The sequence below is a fragment of the Borostomias antarcticus genome, assembly GCF_949987555.1.
Source record: "Borostomias antarcticus genome assembly, chromosome: 1".
Taxonomy (NCBI): domain Eukaryota; kingdom Metazoa; phylum Chordata; class Actinopteri; order Stomiiformes; family Stomiidae; genus Borostomias; species Borostomias antarcticus.
In genome coordinates this window covers 55,474,901-55,491,894 of record NC_140234.1, presented here as the reverse complement: position 1 = coordinate 55,491,894, position 16,994 = coordinate 55,474,901, and the positions used below count along the sequence as shown (strand labels likewise).

General features: G+C 47.2%; 2 protein-coding genes across 2 annotated transcripts in view; one reads left to right on the top strand and one right to left on the bottom strand.

Moving 5' to 3' along the window:
* Nucleotides 1-829: 829 nt before the first annotated feature.
* On the top strand, nucleotides 830-1,462 carry dusp14 (dual specificity phosphatase 14; the record flags this gene model as incomplete). Its single annotated transcript, XM_084439895.1, has 1 exon — nucleotides 830-1,462. The coding sequence occupies one exon, from the start codon at nucleotides 830-832 to the stop codon at nucleotides 1,460-1,462; it is 633 nt and encodes a 210-aa protein (XP_084296021.1).
* Nucleotides 1,463-6,063: 4,601 nt separating this feature from the next.
* The window catches only part of synrg (synergin, gamma), a gene marked incomplete at its 5' end in the record, with an annotated part of 38,555 nt that continues 27,624 nt past the window's right edge, over nucleotides 6,064-16,994 (bottom strand). The window contains 6 exons of the mRNA XM_084437586.1: nucleotides 6,064-7,389; nucleotides 11,321-11,431; nucleotides 14,721-14,869; nucleotides 15,578-15,674; nucleotides 15,765-15,818; nucleotides 15,980-16,143. Of these exons, the coding sequence (XP_084293712.1) occupies nucleotides 7,258-7,389; nucleotides 11,321-11,431; nucleotides 14,721-14,869; nucleotides 15,578-15,674; nucleotides 15,765-15,818; nucleotides 15,980-16,143 (707 nt within the window). The 3' untranslated portion in view covers nucleotides 6,064-7,257. The remainder of the gene's footprint in view (nucleotides 7,390-11,320; nucleotides 11,432-14,720; nucleotides 14,870-15,577; nucleotides 15,675-15,764; nucleotides 15,819-15,979; nucleotides 16,144-16,994) is intronic.

The following is a 16,994-nucleotide window of genomic DNA, read 5'->3' as shown; positions in this document are numbered from 1 at the left end:
GTGGGTCCAGGGAGGGTGGGTGCTGCAGGTGGGGGGCAGCAGTGACACGATGCCACCTGCGGAGCTGGAGCTCAGCTGGGTGGGTCCACACTGGTGCCCATGGCTGCCCAGATTGCTCTGGTGGCCCAGGGGAGCCATAGACCAGCCCTCCAGACATGTCCGTGCATGGGGAAAAGGAGCGTGTCATGTTCAGCAGATTCACACATCTGCTTCGTTTGGTGCACGCTGGAAACCATTACGTACTGCACTGTTTATTCATGAAAAATCATTTGGTGTACTTGACTGGTGATGGACTATGTTTTGTTTGTTCAATTTGCTTCTTCTGAATAAGATTCATCTATGTTACTTCATAGGCGCGCATCATCTCGTTATTACAGACACTCAGGCTCTCCTCTCACAGGGTCTCATCATGGCCCTGGACAGACTGGGTTTGATTAATCAGGCCTGAGTTTAAAGCCAGCTCTATCTGTCCCTGCCAGCCACACAGCCCTCTCTCTGGGGTGGCAGATGGATAACATGGTGTTACATTTGCCAGACACAACTGTCACAGCGCAATGCCGTCCAAAAGGAATCTAATGTTATTATTTGATGACTCGCCGCAAATAGCTTCGATGGCACTCTCCCAGGTTATGTATTTGTATGTTTGCCAGTGCAAGTTCATCATCAAATTTAATTAATTCGCTTGCTGAATTTTGTCTGAAATTGCGGTCTGTCCCTGTTTTGTTTCAGGTATAATTCCCCGCCCCGTAATGACCTCGGGCTGTTGAAAGAGCATCCAGCTCCTCCTCCTGTCTGTTCTTTCTCATTCTCCGACTCAGTCTATTCCTCAATGGGGTCCCGCAGCCAAGGCTTCTTCCACCACCACCACCACCATCAGCGCAGCTCCGTGGTGCCGGCGGCCGTGCCCCGGCTCCTCCAGGAGAGCGGCAGTCTGCTGGGGGGCATCGCCCAGATCACCCCCAACCTCTTCCTGAGCCGGGGCAACGTGGCGTCCAACCGCAGCCTGCTCCTGTCCAAGGGCATCACCTGCGTGGTCAACGCCACCATCGAGCTGCCCAACTTCAACTGGCCCCACGTGGAGTACGTGAAGGTGCCCCTGGCGGACATGCCCCACTCACCCATCTCCCTGTACTTCGACAGCGTGGCGGACAAGATCCACAGCGTGGGCCGCAAGCGGGGGGCGGTGCTGGTGCACTGCGCCGCCGGCGTGAGCCGCTCCGCCTCGCTGTGCCTGGCCTACCTCATGAAGTACCACCGCGTCTCGCTGGCGGAGGCCCACGCCTGGGTGAAGGCGCGCCGGCCCGTCATACGACCCAACGGCGGCTTCTGGCGCCAGCTCATCGAGTACGAGAGGAAGCTGTTCGGCAGGAACTCTGTGAAAATGGTGCAGACGCCCTACGGGGTAATACCTGATGTCTACGACCGGGACCGCAGGAACCTGGCGCCCTACTGGGGCCTGTAGAGGACGCCCCGGTCTTCGCCAAGGGAGGGGGTGGGTGGGGGGGGCGGAGGCGGAGAAAAGAGGGAGCACTACGGCTGGCTCGGACGCTCTTCGGCCCCTCTCCCCTCGGGACGGCAGGGTCATGCATGTTCCCCCCAGCCAGGGATGCGACGTGTGAGTGTTTGTCTATGTGAAGCTTAATTAAATGAATCCTGGTGCATTATGGGAGGGAGGGGGTCCAGTCAGTCACCACACTGCAGACCGGTTACTGGTGCCGCTGCACTAGTCCGCGCTGCACCCCAACCCACCCTTCTGTCTGAGAAGAGGGAGCAAGGTCACTTCAAGCCCAGAATTCTGAGGACCAAATGAACGACAGGACCACAGAGATGCCAGGAACCCAGCCGGAATAAACGCTCAGACTGTGATGATGGCCGTTGCACTCTGGCCCCATGGCTGGACCTCCCCAGGACTCCACAGGTGCACTGTCTGTGGGAAGGTGTGTGGCCGGTGCTTAAAGACTAAAGACTCAGCAATTCTGACAGTGGAGTGACTCTCTGAAGTCCTATTTCCCTGACGTAACGTCATGTAATGGTATTGTCCCAGTTTTGCTGTTGTCTTTAATTGTTAGGGGCAGCAGTCTGCTCTCGTAGCATTTAAAATACATGTAACTGTATAGAAAAAACAAACAAAAAAGATTTATTCTCTTGGGGGTTATTAAAATCATGAAAATATATGGAAATATGAAAAAAATATGGTGCGGAGCTATAGTGCACTTTAAACAATAGTATTCAAGGATGTTACTATAGCCACATATTTAAACTAGAGATCAAGATTTAAAGAAGATTGTGCAGAATAAACTGCTAATATTTACGTAAGTTGTGCAATGTTATGCTGTTTTAGAGAGATGTCATCCTCCAGCTTGAGGATCACAGTGGTGTGTTAAGGGCTTTGGGGAACACACTTTGATGACCCTATTTTGCCTTGTATTGATGATGTCTTAGTGAAAACAGGTCCTACAGAGTACAATCCAGACTTTCATATCCTGTGTACTCTCTGGAGAGAGAGGTGTTATGGAGGTCTTTAGACAAAAAAGCTTCTTTTTTCATAATGGCAAACCTGACTGTAGCAAGAGAACCCTATCCCTGTCACAGGCATAAACATTAAGCCAAGCTTACAAGAATGTTATTTTATGCCCAAAGGTAATTATATTAAAATGTAATAATTCAGCTCATGCTACTGTTTGTGTTTCAAATTAAAAACTAAATAAAGGAAATTACTAATATACATTATTGTCAGTCTATACTATATATATTCAAATGCAAGTGAAGTGTACATCACTGGACACAGACGATGATTTGATATTGAAGTTATTGTCTAAGCGTTATTTCATACAACACATTGTGCGAGGCAACTTGGCTAGCTTTCTTTGTAATGGCAGTATGAGATACTCATCGAGAAAGAGGTGTATGCAGTACAAGAGCAAGGTGCACTGGCTCCTCCCACAAAAGGCTTTTCACAGAACCATTTGCCCCTAGAGATGACCATATGTTTCACAGAACCATTTGCCCCTAGAGATGACCATATGTTTCACAGAACCATTTGCCCCTAGAGATGTCGAAGCAGCGTTATATCATTCCTTTTCATTTGGCATGGCCACAGAGCACCAGGCAGACAGTGATGAGTGCTATTTGTCTTCTGCCCATCCTAGTGAGGGATCTCCAGAATAGGGTACACAATGAACACCATTACCCACAGACACTGGCTCCATCTGATGACAGGCCAAGCATGATGGAGATCCAGGAGTGATTACATCTTCTACAACAGCTTCCTCCGATGGACTGAAGCTGTGTGTGTGTGTGTGTGTGTGTGTGTGTGTGTGTGTGTGTGTGTGTGTGTGTGCGTGTGTGTGTGTGTGTGTGTGTGTGTGTGTGCACAGTTCAGATGTGTATGCAAATGTGTCAGATCCCCAGTCAAGAGACTATATACCCACCCAGTCCCAGGGTAAATAAACATATTTCATCCAGCAGAAGGATATTACCATTCCTCTCCAATCCAGTAAGCAGAGCGATTTACGTCATCCTGGATGTGAGAGGCAGTCTGCTGGGCAGCGGCGCAGGGCCTGCAGGCCACACAGAACAAACTGCTGTGATAAACTAGGATATAAGATGTCATTAGGCAGCGTCCTCGCAACAGGAAGGATACGAGTCTGGGGACCTGGAGGCACAACCTCGTGCTCGCTTATTGAGCCTGCAGAGCCGGGAAGGGCACACTCATATCGTGTTTTCTTTAGCAATGCCTCCATTTTACATTTGACCTTTTGATATTGGAAATATTGCGAGATAACATGACCATCATCACATTAACGGAAGTAATAGGGCCAGTAGCTCTTGTAAAAATTGGGCAGGTGCTCCAAGAGCTTTGAACTTTTGATTAATTCACAGAATAGCCTCGTAATGGATCATTCTGCCTTTAACATTTAATTTCCTTTAGGCTGAGTTCCACATATGGTGACTCCTTTCATTAAACATTACATAAATGGTAAATTTCAAAATACACCAATCAATCCTGTTAGCTAAACCCTTATTGGGGACATGACTTTCTGAAGGTAATCAATCCCTACTCAGGAAGGGGGAGTGCATGGGCGAGGGTGCACTCTTTGTATGACAGATCCTTGACAGCAAATGAAACCTACAGTAACCTTGGTAACAGTCACAAAGGAGAGTGCTGTCACTGATGAATATTAGCACTGAATCAATGCCCTGGAAAAGTAATCAATTGCTGCACTAAGCACTGTGAGGAGGTACAGGGGATGGAGGAGCATGTAGGCGTATCTTGAATGAAAGACCCCAAGATTTCATATTCAGTGAAAATTGTCATGCGAGATAAAACAACAATACCCCTATTCTGTTGTGAAAGCAACGGGTCGAACCAAAGGATCAGCATGAAATATACAGACACAAAAGGAGATGCCAGCCATTCCATGCATTCTCAAACAGTCAAAGCTGATTCAACTGAGAGCGACCTTGGGTAATGCTATTTAAACAGATGGGAAAGAAGTCATTCTCTCTCCGTTTGCGGTCGAGTGAGCGTGATTCTGTCCTTTCTTCTGGTCTGCCTCTGACTTGTGTCAGATTCCCCTACAGAGCGGCCACGGTGACGGGCTCTGAATCCATGAGCCTCACTGCCTGAGACGTCTGGATGAATAGACAGGGCACTGAGGTATTATACCGGTAGCCATGGTGTTGTCCTCTATTTGTAATGAATGATTTCACAGTGAGAACTACTAATGAATTCATGCAGGTCATTAAACTTTCAGAGGGATCATCATTCAATGGGAGAGTATTTCTCAGGATGTATGGTGACCCTGAGGCACGAGGGGAGATCTGACCTCTAATGTAGTGCTGGAAAGTGCACGCACATCCACACATTCCACAGGTGCAGGAAACGAATACTGGCAATATTGAATAAAGATGAATATCCGCACACTGCTTGTTTGCTCCCACAGTGATTTATTAAGCGAACACAACGTTTGGACCTGTGCGGTCTTCGTCAGGTATCACCAGAACACGTGAAGGGGTGGGGTACATGGGCAGGTCCACACTTGGTCCGAGTGTGATCTTTATTCAGATCTGACCTCTAGCCAGTGTTTTCTTCAAGACTCATATTTGACAATGCTTGTGTGAAGAGAGGGTTGATAAGATAAGCAGTACGTATGTGTGGAGCTAAGCAGTACTGTATGTGTGGATTACTCTTTTTACAAGCGTAAGATCTTATCCTCTACTGTGAATTCCTCTCCACCTCAAGTTGTACAGTGTCAGTAAATCTACAGGTTGGCCTAGAATAAGCGTGAAAGCACACTTGCTTTGATGGCTATTGTGCTGGCCGATATGCTTGTATGAACTCCAGAAAGAGAAAGTTTTTCAAAGAACATCAAATAATACTAGAGAATAAGGGTAAAGGCAATTATTCGAGCTACAAAAGTGCAAACGTTGGGTTTAATCAATACAGTGATTGACAATGGGCAGCGGACAAGAGGCATGAAGATGACAGGCAAGAGGGGAGGGAGGCAGAGAGAGAGAGGGAGGGAGAGAGAGAACAGGAGTGACAGTCTGCATTTCAAATTTACACAGCTTTATGCAGTAATTGATTTGAGCTTTTGTAAATTTCTGTAATCCTGAAACTCACATTGAGCGAGGAGAGAAGAAATCACATTCAGCAGGATGTTCAATTAGGGGGTACTGAGAGATACAATGGATGTTGGAGAACACACACCTGAGCACAAGAGAGAAGGGTAATGAGATGGGTTCCATGGTGCCTGTAGACGACTCTCTCATTTGATTGGCTTCTCCCCACCAGCTAAGGCCCAGCAGGTATTTCTGATGACAATTTATTCCATGTTGTCGCCAAGTGATGGAGATGATGTCTCCCTGGCCATAGAAATGGCAAGAAAACAAAACGGACGTACAAAAACGGCTGATGAGTGGTTCTGTACACAACACTTTCCACACTAATTGACAGTAATAACGGTTGCACTTCTAACTCCAGTACATTCGTCGATAATTTTAACAATGACGATGCCAAGTGTCCAAATTTGATGCATGTTTATTTATGTACATGTCGCTTCACATTTTAGTTGCGGTAGGACTAGTCCCTGGAAATAAAATCCTACAGTACCATACTGTAGCCTAATTAACACAAACTGCTGCTGCAATAATAATTTAACTGTTGACTTCATTCAAAACATTGATCTGCAAACACATAATTATTTATATATTATATACACAGCAAGACACAAACAAATCCACAACCACTATCTATAGTTAATAAATACAACTCTCTTTCAAGTCCCAATGTCACCACGTTTTCAAAATACCACAATAATGATAAAGGAGTCCCCCATCAAACAGTGCAAAAATACATTCAAAATCCAAAGCAGTTAATGACACACAATACTTAAAATAGCTAATATCACTGCCTTTCAACACAGCACTGAAGCTTTGAATGTTAAAAAGACTTTTAAAATATCGATTAAAATGTTAACAGCCATGGACTATGCTTTCAGAGACCCGGCCATCAAAGTGATTCAATTCCAGCAATATGATACCACAACCCTGATTAAATAAGACCAGACTGTAGAAAAGACGACTTAGACAGAACAGAACAAAGTCCCTCTTTCTTTGCTAAGCACAAGCATGAAACGGCAACAAAGCAACAAGTGAAATCAAATAAAATGACAGCTTTACATTTGATTTAGTTTAATTAGTCTCAATGTCCCATCCAGCCTTCAGTGTTTACTATATTGCACAGTTTGAATAGTTTGACTTGTTGAGTCACAATAAGCACTGAGAGAACATTCTTAAGTCTAGAGGCCCATTTCACACATTCATAGCTTCCCTCCTTCATTTTCATAATTCAGCTAAAAGTGTGATGGGGAAGGTGTGTATGCAGGTATGTTTAAAGGTTGAGTATCTGGGACTTAACTGAGAAAAAGGTAACAAGACACAATACACAGTATGATATTACAATGCTGTATGTTCCAGACCAGGCTTTGGCCAAGCCTTGAATTTGTACAAAGTAGAATTATCCACTTCAGCACCACTCCTGCGGTTCAAAGAGTTGAGACCACCAGGCTTGTGTCTGAGAGGAGGGGGGGGGGGACAGGGAACACAAATATAGCGGAGAGTTCCAGTGACTTCTGAGGTCTTCTGTGTTCACGCCGGCAGCCCAAGGTGAGAGCGCGTGCGGCGTGCCAGCCTGCTCCACCTCCCCGGCGTTGATTAGCCCGCGCCTGTTGCCATGGCAGCAGTGTCGGGGGCTCAGAGCAGGTCGGGCAGGATGAGGCCCGGCGGTTTGGGCTCCACGCAGTTAATCCAGAAATTAGCGCAGCTGGCGTGATACTGGTGGCCCCCGTAAAGCAGCTTGAAGTTGTCTGTCTCCGAGTTGAAAGCCTGAAGGAAGAGGTCAAACAAGGGGGGGAAGGGGTCAAACCAGGAGCGGGTAAAGAAATAGACTCGGCTCGGTAAAACAAAACGCATACAGTTGATAATGAGACTGAAGGCGTTAAGACTTGAAAGGCTTAGAACAGACTGGGGGATCTTACTTAAGCTCACCTACCAGGGCCAATGAAACCCGGTGAGGACGTGACTCACGTTTGGCACAAGGCTCTGAGTATTTCAATAAAACTTTGTGCTCACTGGGAGAGTCCTCTTGAGACATTTGGGTCAATCTCTACAGGGATAAGGGGCCGCCTCTCCCACATTAACGTACATCTGAATATAGCTGTGGAGAAAATGAACTAGGTGAAGCGAGCCGGCCAGGGCGCTGTGATGTGAGCCTGCATTTAGATGGGGTCCAGCTGTAGAACCGCGCTTGAGATAAGGAGATGCTAATGTGTGCGTTATGTGGTTTAAGAGTTTTCATTCCCGGTGAAAAATCGGAGCCGACGCTGGAAAGAGAAATGACTCGTGTGGTGAATCACATCCACCCACACACAGAGAAAGATGCATGAACGCCCCACACGCACGCACACACACCAGCCTATAGTAACCTAGAAACACCAGACCCGCTGTCTTCTCCACCAGGCGCAGAGCCAGTGAACAGGTGCACACCTGTTCAGACTTTCTCACAGGGACCAAAAACACTTTTCTCAGACGCTCCGATTTCACAGGCATAATGGATTCTCTTTTTAGTTCTTTTGTGCCTCAACCCACTTCTCTCCTGAAAACCTGCACTTAAACTGCCAGGGCTGGCGCTGCTGGATATGGGGGGGTGGGGTGGGGGGGCGAAATTAGAGGACAGAACACAAAAACAGCCTCCCTTCCTCCTCCGTCTCCTTCACTCTCTCGCTCCCTCCTCCTCACATCTTCTCTGCATTAGCATGATCAAGTACAACTGAACCATCAAGCAGCACTATAGCGTCTAGACAGGCAGAATGAGGGAGACCATTATGCTACTACAATGGAAGGTAGTTCAGGGTGCAAGTTTTAATCATTTTAAAACAGACGGACAAATTAAACACAAAGGTCAGCGACATCGATTCTCTGTGACCTTTATTAATGTGTTTAAAGGTTGATGACCTCCATCAAAGATCAAGGACTGCTAATGATCCGTAGACCCAGAGAGGCACCACCTGTTAATACCTTGGCATAAAAGCAGCCTACACTTAAGTTTCCCATGCAGCAAAAAAGATGGCAAAAGTAAGTGAAGCATGTTCCCCTTACCCTTAACCTCTTGTCATTGTCTTTAGTCCGTGCCTGTAAGTAGCATAAGAGGAGTCAGCACATTCAGATTTCACGCAGCATCCTGAGTAAGCAAACTGGAGAGTGAGTGAGGAGCGAGTAAGCCACCATGCTGGCAATGCGCATCCCTTTCCGGAACATTCCAAAAGCCCCAAAGTGACAGGTCCCCCAGATGTCACCCTGTCCTCCTACCTTCCACTCCCAAACGTCTGACAGCACTGCTGTGATGCTCAGGGATGGGCAACTTTAGAGCAGATCTAGACTAGACAATTTGGAAGAAATATGAACCAAGCCAACCCATAAAGTTAAGCTGCCATTGCCAAATTAAACTTCTGAGAAAGTAATGAAAAAATTAACCAGGCTGAAAAATCCCTCCAAACCCTTGAGGTAACTCACAATCATTGGCAATTATGAATATTAATATAGGTGCTACTGATGAATTGTGGGTAAAAACATTTGGCTAAAGCATTTGGCTAAAATTGCAGTCATTAGCATTCATCATTCAGGGGAAAACACTGGTGCGTCATTAGCCTAAAATGATCACTCAGGGAGTTGGAAGTTGTTGCGGTGTCAGAGTGATAAACTGTGTCAAAATGCATTGAGCTCTGGATGCTGACCGTTGCCCATCCCTGACTCTTGAAAGTGTAAGAAGGTTCAAGATCATGAAGACAGGTCACCAGACCCTTTCATGATATCGGAGGGGGATAGGCCTTAATGAGAGTGAGAGTCATCAGTGACTAGTGATGCAAGTCCTACTCAGCTCGTAAGCCCCCCCTCGCCCCATCATACCTTTAGTTAAAGGTACCCAACGAAACGTGAATCAAAACAATCCGTTCTTTGTTTATTTTCGAAATTCCTCGATTATATGGTTCCTTGTAGTCTAATAAACATGTTGAATCACTTGAATGTCTTTCCTACCTTGTAATTTCTTCGCAAAATGATATTTAGCCAATGTTTTGAAAACAACAAAGATGTGTGAAACGTCACTATTATGTGCTCCGCGTATTGACGCAATGACGTAGTATGCGTTTTTCGGGGACCACCTTCTCAAATTTGCTCTAGAGCGCATACTAGTGTTCAAAAACTACATTGGGTACCTTTAAAAGATGGCAAGCAGCTCCCCCTTTGAAGGACAGTACCATTATCAATGCTGGCTGCTGTGTTATGGCATGTGTTTATTGCCATGTGTATATGGTTCACACATACTAGGGATTTGACATGACTAGACTTCATTATACGCTATGGGGATGCACTTGGCTTTTATGCTTTCGTACAAATGCACCTCTGCCAGAAATGTAATTAAAAGGTGGGTTATTAATCGGATGTCAAGGGCACTGTGGGAAAAAAAGAGAAGCTTTTGCTCATTTCATTCTGGCTGACAGAGACAAAGAGAGAGAGAAAGAGAGGGGGAGAGGGAAGGAGAGAGAGAGAGAGGAGGCAGAGGCGTTGTGGACATGGGTGGGGGACTAGGGAGAGGGTAAAAGAGAGACACTCTAAGCAGATCTATTAGCGCCTGTGCTCCTTGCATCACGAGTGAGACACATCTGCTCCGAGCCCTTGCATCCCTCTCAGCCATTCCTCCCCGCCTCCCCCCATCCGTCTGGCTGTGGCTAGACAACGCAGGGAGGGGGGTGAGAAACAATCCCAGCCTCCCCCCCCCCCCACCACCGGGACCAGAGAGTCAAGCCTTACTGTTAATGGGGCCCCTCAAGATGACTCAGTTACTAATCACCAGAGGCTGACACGTGGAAACCGTCATCATGCGGATTACTTTAGCCAAAGGAAGCCTGAGCTCTAATAACGAGGTACAGTTATACGACAGACAGTCCCACTGGGGGCGGGGCGGGGGGGGGGCGGGAAAGTGTTGGTTTCGGTGTGAGTAAGAAGAAGGTAGGGAAAGTTGACAGAGACATGAAGGCGTCGGCATAGAGAGGCATTTTTTTCCCCTGTAGAGTGTAGCTCCACACCTTGCTGACCCTACAGAAACTTCCCAGAACGCAACAGCCCAAACTGAGGTGCCAAAGTAACATTTCTCCCCCCAGTTGTTTCTCCAACCTGGTTTCATCATTCTAAAATATTCTCTCTCTCTCTCTCCCTCCCTCCCACCCTCCCTCTCTCCCTCCCTCTCTCTCTCTCTCCCCCTTTGTCTCTAACAGCCTAAGTTATCATCATTACGGTTATCTTGCCATCATCATTATTTCATCATTCTTCTCTTCTACGTGGTAGAAATGAAGATGACCTGAGATGACTCACAGGTGCGTTTGGAGGGATTACCGGCCGCTCTTCCCTACCTCCTCTGTGCCTGAACGCAGAGCTGGGAGAAGAGCAGCCGGGAGAGCAGTAAAGCTTGTCATTTTGGCACCCCGTAGGGTCTGTCTATCAGTGGAGAATTGCCCTCCCCCCAGGGCGGCCCAGTAGCAGAGAGTGAAATGAGATTTAGTTGACAGTTCACTTCACTGCCTCATACTCGTTTAAATAGACGTCCAATAGAATTCTCTTCTTTGCTCTGCAAAATGTTCAAAGTCAAAGAAACGGTCATTTGTTACATGGCAGCGTCTGGCTTGGAACTCAAATGACGTATCATTAATAGTAATGAATTCATCTGCGATATGGTGTGTGTGTGTGTGTGCGCGTTTCCAACCTTGCTGCGGGAGTCCACGTTAAGCAGGCACACCCCACAAGCCAGCTCCTTGGCATTCTTGATGCCGTGTCTCAGGATGCAGGAGGTGAAGTCCAGAGAGCTTTCATCAGGCTGCACACACGCACGCACACACGCACGCACGCACACACACACACACGGAGGAAAAAAAGGATTATCAGATTGACCAATTACCATACAGCCTTGTTGAGACCAAAGCACCTTGCTTAAAAAACCTGCTGCCACTTTCCGTGGATCAGATTCCTCCTCCAGCAGCCCCCACAGCGGCTTCTACTACAGAGCACACGTAGGCCAGCCAATTGTTATTCCTCACTTCAACTGACTTCCGAATGAATATGTCGGCATTCATTTTTGAATTACAGAAAATGCTGTTCATTTGTCTGTTGGCACAGGTGAAATGGCAAAGACAGCTCTCCCACTCTAGCGGCCACTCTCACGCCCTTCTCTCCCTCTCTCTCTCTCTGAAGTGACATTATCTCCACCTGAGACGCCCAGCCCAGTATTATCTGCTGGCATTTGAGAAGCAATATTCTCCCCGCAGCAGACAGGCTGGCTGCAGGGATAAGGCCAGTCCATCTCCTAGCGGCCTCTGTACCACTAGCACTCTGTACTACCTCTGTACCACTAGCACTCTGTACTACCTCTGCACCACTAGCACTCTGTACTACCTCTGCACCACTAGCACTCTGTACTACCTCTGTACCACTAGCACTCTGTACTACCTCTGCACCACTAGCACTCTGTACTACCTCTGTACCACTAGCACTCTGTACTACCTCTGCACCACTAGCACTCTGTACTACCTCTGTAGCACTAGCACTCTGTACTACCTCTGCACCACTAGCACTCTGTACTACCTCTGCACCACTAGCACTCTGTACTAACTCTGCACTCTAGCACTCTGTACTACCTCTGCACCACTAGCACTCTGTACTACCTCTGCACCACTAGCACTCTGTACTACCTCTGCACCACTAGCACTCTGTACTACCTCTGCACCACTAGCACTCTGTACTAACTCTGCACTCTAGCACTCTGTACTACCTGTGTAGCAATAGCACTCTGTACTACCTCTGTACCACTAGCACTCTGTACTACCTCTGTACCACTAGCACTCTGTACTACCTCTGGACCACTAGCACTCTGTACTACCTCTGTACCACTAGCACTCTGTACTACCTCTGTACCACTAGCACTCTGTACTACCTCTGTACCACTAGCACTCTGTACTACCTCTGCACCACTAGCACTCTGTACTACCTCTGTAGCACTCTGTACTCTGTAGCACTCTGTAGCACTCTGTACTACTGTATGAGCCATAATGTTTATTTTGTTTGTGTATGTTTATATTTGGTTTATTGTTTATGAGCCTGCATAACTGCCTTTGTTTATTGTCTATTCTTGTCTATTCTAATTATCTATTATTGTGTCTAATTGGGTTCCTCTAATTGTTATGTGTGGGTGTGGTTCTACCTACAGGGTGTGGTTCTACCTACATAGCTGGAGGGAGGGCCTAGAACAGGTAGACAGAGAGAGAGGGGGTTAGTTGGCTCGGGATATTTTCTGTTGACCGTCATATTCACGTTTTCATTCATTTCTTTCCGTTTAGTTTCATATATTGTTTTCTTCCTCATAAGTTGAACACTGCTATTTAGTTTGATTTAATAAACACCTTAAACTTTATTTCCGTCTGGACATGGATCTCTGAAACGAGTCAAACAGCAACGACTCCATCTAAGCCTCTCAGCGACCCTATTGTTTTGTTTAGAAGTCGCTACAATAACTACCTCTGCACTCTGTACCTCTGTACTACACGGGAACAAGTAGCAGAATGCTGGATAGACTGATCTTCACTCCCCTCAGCTACACACACACACACACACACACACACACACACACACACACACACTGGCACAGCCCCCGCCATCAGAGCTGCAAGAATACTGGCAGGCTTCACAGACAGACTGATCACCATACTTGTGTTGATTAATGGTCATTATATTTCTCTTTTGTAGGGACATCATGGCATGTGTAAAAGTGGTTTTACAATGGGCTCACTGGCCCTCATTTATCAAAGGAGCGCAGATCTGAGCGCAGATCCGAGCGCAGAAATGATGGTACAGCAGAGTACACGTGTGATCTATAAAACATTCCTATGCCGCCAATCCCATCGTACGAATGATCGGGCGTTGATAAATGTGGCGGATGAAAACAATCGGCATTTAAATATCACGCCCCTACATATTCTGACCTCGCCATTGTAGTTTACGGCATGAAGATGTGAAATACAGCCAAAACTAGAAGTTTCTCCGACTCTCATCCAATAACAACTCTTCACTCTCCATGGAAAGATTCTGGAAAACCATCTTGCATTTTACCGTTTTATTTTAAGGGTTTAGAAGAGGATCTATAATAACAATAATAATAATAATAATAATAATACTAAAAAAAGCCTATTACTACTACTACTACTACTAATAATAATAATACATTATTTTACCTTCCATACAGAAAGTATATTATTGTGACAAATTAAACTCAAATGAGAGCTAACACCTGTGTGAATGTCATATATCCTATTTCAACCAGGCCTATAGAACCTGGTGCGCGTCGTGTTAATAGCCAACCTCGCCACTCCTCTCACCTGGGCTGAATGATAGGATGTGCATAGGTCTTCTAGAGCATGGCATTACCCATATGACCGTCAAAGCTCTTATTTAAATAGCCTAAGTGACCGAAGCCTACCCATTGCTTTTCATTTGTTAATTTTTATTGCTAATACTGTCATTATGTCGCCAGTACATTGATTGATTGGTGTTACATTAATTTTGCTTTCATTTTAAGACTTGTAAAGCTGCGTAGTAGTCTAAGTAGGCTCAAAATGGAAGCGAAATTACTCTTATAACAAACACCCGTTTACCCCGTTACTTACAATGGGAAAATGCCCATTTATGTTAGGGACATATCACATATAGAAGAGGCCTTTACAAAAGGTATAATTATAATATAATAAAATAATATTTTGCCATAGGGTAGGATAGGTATTTTGAAGTGATGAATAGGCCTATGTGGCTGCGCTGCTCTTAGATACCAGTCAGAATCAAGTCTCATGACAATTCTAAAATTCGCATACATGGACTTGGTGTGAGATTCGGTCGCAGTCTCCGCTCACGTCCAAACTGATAAATGTGGAAACTTGGAGTGGAAATGACCATGCGCCCAGTTCTGTCCTACGGCCGCTTAGTAAATGAGGGCCAACATCGTTCATGACTGTACGTACAGTACAAGCCGTAGTTAGATAGTACTGGGACAATGATTGTGACGGGTGCTTCTGTCAGTCTGTGCTTGTGTGTGTGTGTGTGTGTGTGTGTGTGTGTCTTACCGCCAGGTTGGCCAGGGACATGAAGCCCATGAGGTTGTTCCACACACGGCTGATGTCCTTCAGCAGCTGCTGGAGCTTCTCAGAGCACACCGCCGTGGCCTTGATGCCCAGCTCCACGCGCTTGGTGACCCGATACACCTCCACCACACCTAAACAAACACACACGCACACACACACATACACACACACACACACGCACACACACGGCTGTTAACATCTCCAAGGTCTAATTCCCTCTCTCAGCAAATCACTGTTTCAAGCTTGCTCAGAATGTAATCCATTAGTCAGCCTTCTGGTGTCTGAGAATTGACAAACCAAGCCAATTCAAAGGCAAACCCCTCTAAGCACAATCTCCTTCTGCAGAGAATCATTGAGTGCAGATGATGGCTCCAGCTGTAGCGCTGCCCTCGACAGGCATACACAGCAGTTTACAGGGAAACGGCGGAACGATTCAAGGCTGAATTCTCCACAGAAACTCACTGTAGTGAGAGATCAAAGAGCTTTTATGTGTTCTGTGTTCCGAGCAGCGGAACGCTGTGTCCTCCCGGGTCTCTGGCTGTGACATGTGTGCCTCTCGCAGCTCATTAGAAACAGACACGCTGCCGCGAGTTACGACCAGTAGCAGGCAGGCAGGCCCTGTCAGGGGGCAGAGATAAGCTTTCACACCTGGGCCCGCTAGCATACCACGGGCTACGCCAGCTCTGCTCACATCTCTCCCTCTCTCAGAGGGGATGAGGCCCGGTTTTGCCTGCTGCCTGTCGGACTGTGAGCCTTACCTAATGAGCTGTGGGCCACAGTGGTGCTCAGTGTGTGTGTGTCTGTGTGTGTATGTGTGTGTGTGTGTGTGTGCATCTCACCCAGTAGGTACTCCATGCCCTGTGCTGACTGAATGACCTCGGTGCAGACAGTGGAGCTGCTGATGCCGTTGAGGGTGTTGTTGGCTTTGGTGATGACCTGGGGACAGCAGGCACCGTAGGATGAGTCACACACCCACAGCCGCACCCACCCGGCCACACCCACACACGCACACGCTCAGTTACATACCTGTAGGGCACTCTCCAGACACCTCTGCCACTCATATGCATAGCGCTCACTCTCCTGTGAGGACAAACCGAGTACAGTTGTTACGTCAGGCGGAACCAGCTCAGAACACCCGGCAGACGTTCTGCGGACGGGGCGTGACACGCGGAATACTAAAGCGCTCGCCGAGCGTCTGCCGGCGCTTAGCAGCGGAACAGGGCGGGGGGAGCGGCCCTCACCTCCACCTCGCCGGTCAGGTCCTTGTACTTGTCTCTGATGACGGGCAGGGCGGCCTTCTCGCTCAGGGTGTTGGAGCGGTCCCTGAAGGGCTGGTCCGGGGCGGGCGAGGGGGGCGAGCGGCCCATCTCCTTCTCCCCCAAGCTGTGGCTGCGCTTGTGGGAGCCTGGGCGAGATGAGAGAGGCGGGCGTGTTTATCCAGGGTTCTGTCGGCCGCCGCCTCGGAATGAGCAACTCTTCCTCATACATATGCGCATACGTAATACATACATTACCCGCACATCCACGCAGTGTGCATTATACCAATTGGGTATCGAGCGTTTGCGCGACTTTCAGAGATGGCTCATCCTGCAGATGTGCTGTCCTGTTTGTTTTTTAGCTAGACGGTAATTAGGACTTTTACTGAGCTCGCATTCTGCACTGGCTAATTCCTCTCAGACAAGGAGAAGCAAAAACAAACGCTTAATTTCCGACAAACGATAATTATGTACAAAACAGTGCCATAGGTATGAATAATTCATCTGGCACAGGGACCCACCCACCCTCGCGCACACGCACGCACGCACGCACACACGCACAGGCACACACACACACACACACACACACACACACACACACACACACACAGCTGAGCCCAAACTATTCCAGGTCAGACGCCTGGCAGTGTGTTGGACTGAGACAGGTAATCTACCCCCCCACCGAGACATGCATCATCCTCTCCCCACACCATGACAGCTCTCCACACACACACACACACACACACACACACACACACACACACACACACACACACACACACACACACACACACACACACACACACACACACGATCAGATTACTGTCCCAATGGGCAGCGGGGAAAGAAGTAAAACCTCTCATTCACACAAATTACATTCAACACTGGGAGAAAAATCTATATGAGGCAAATGAGCTCCTATCAAACTGGAGGTAGGGCTAATAAATTAGGCAAGCAACATAAGACCAGCAAACAGCGGTAAAAAATGAATACTCTTAAA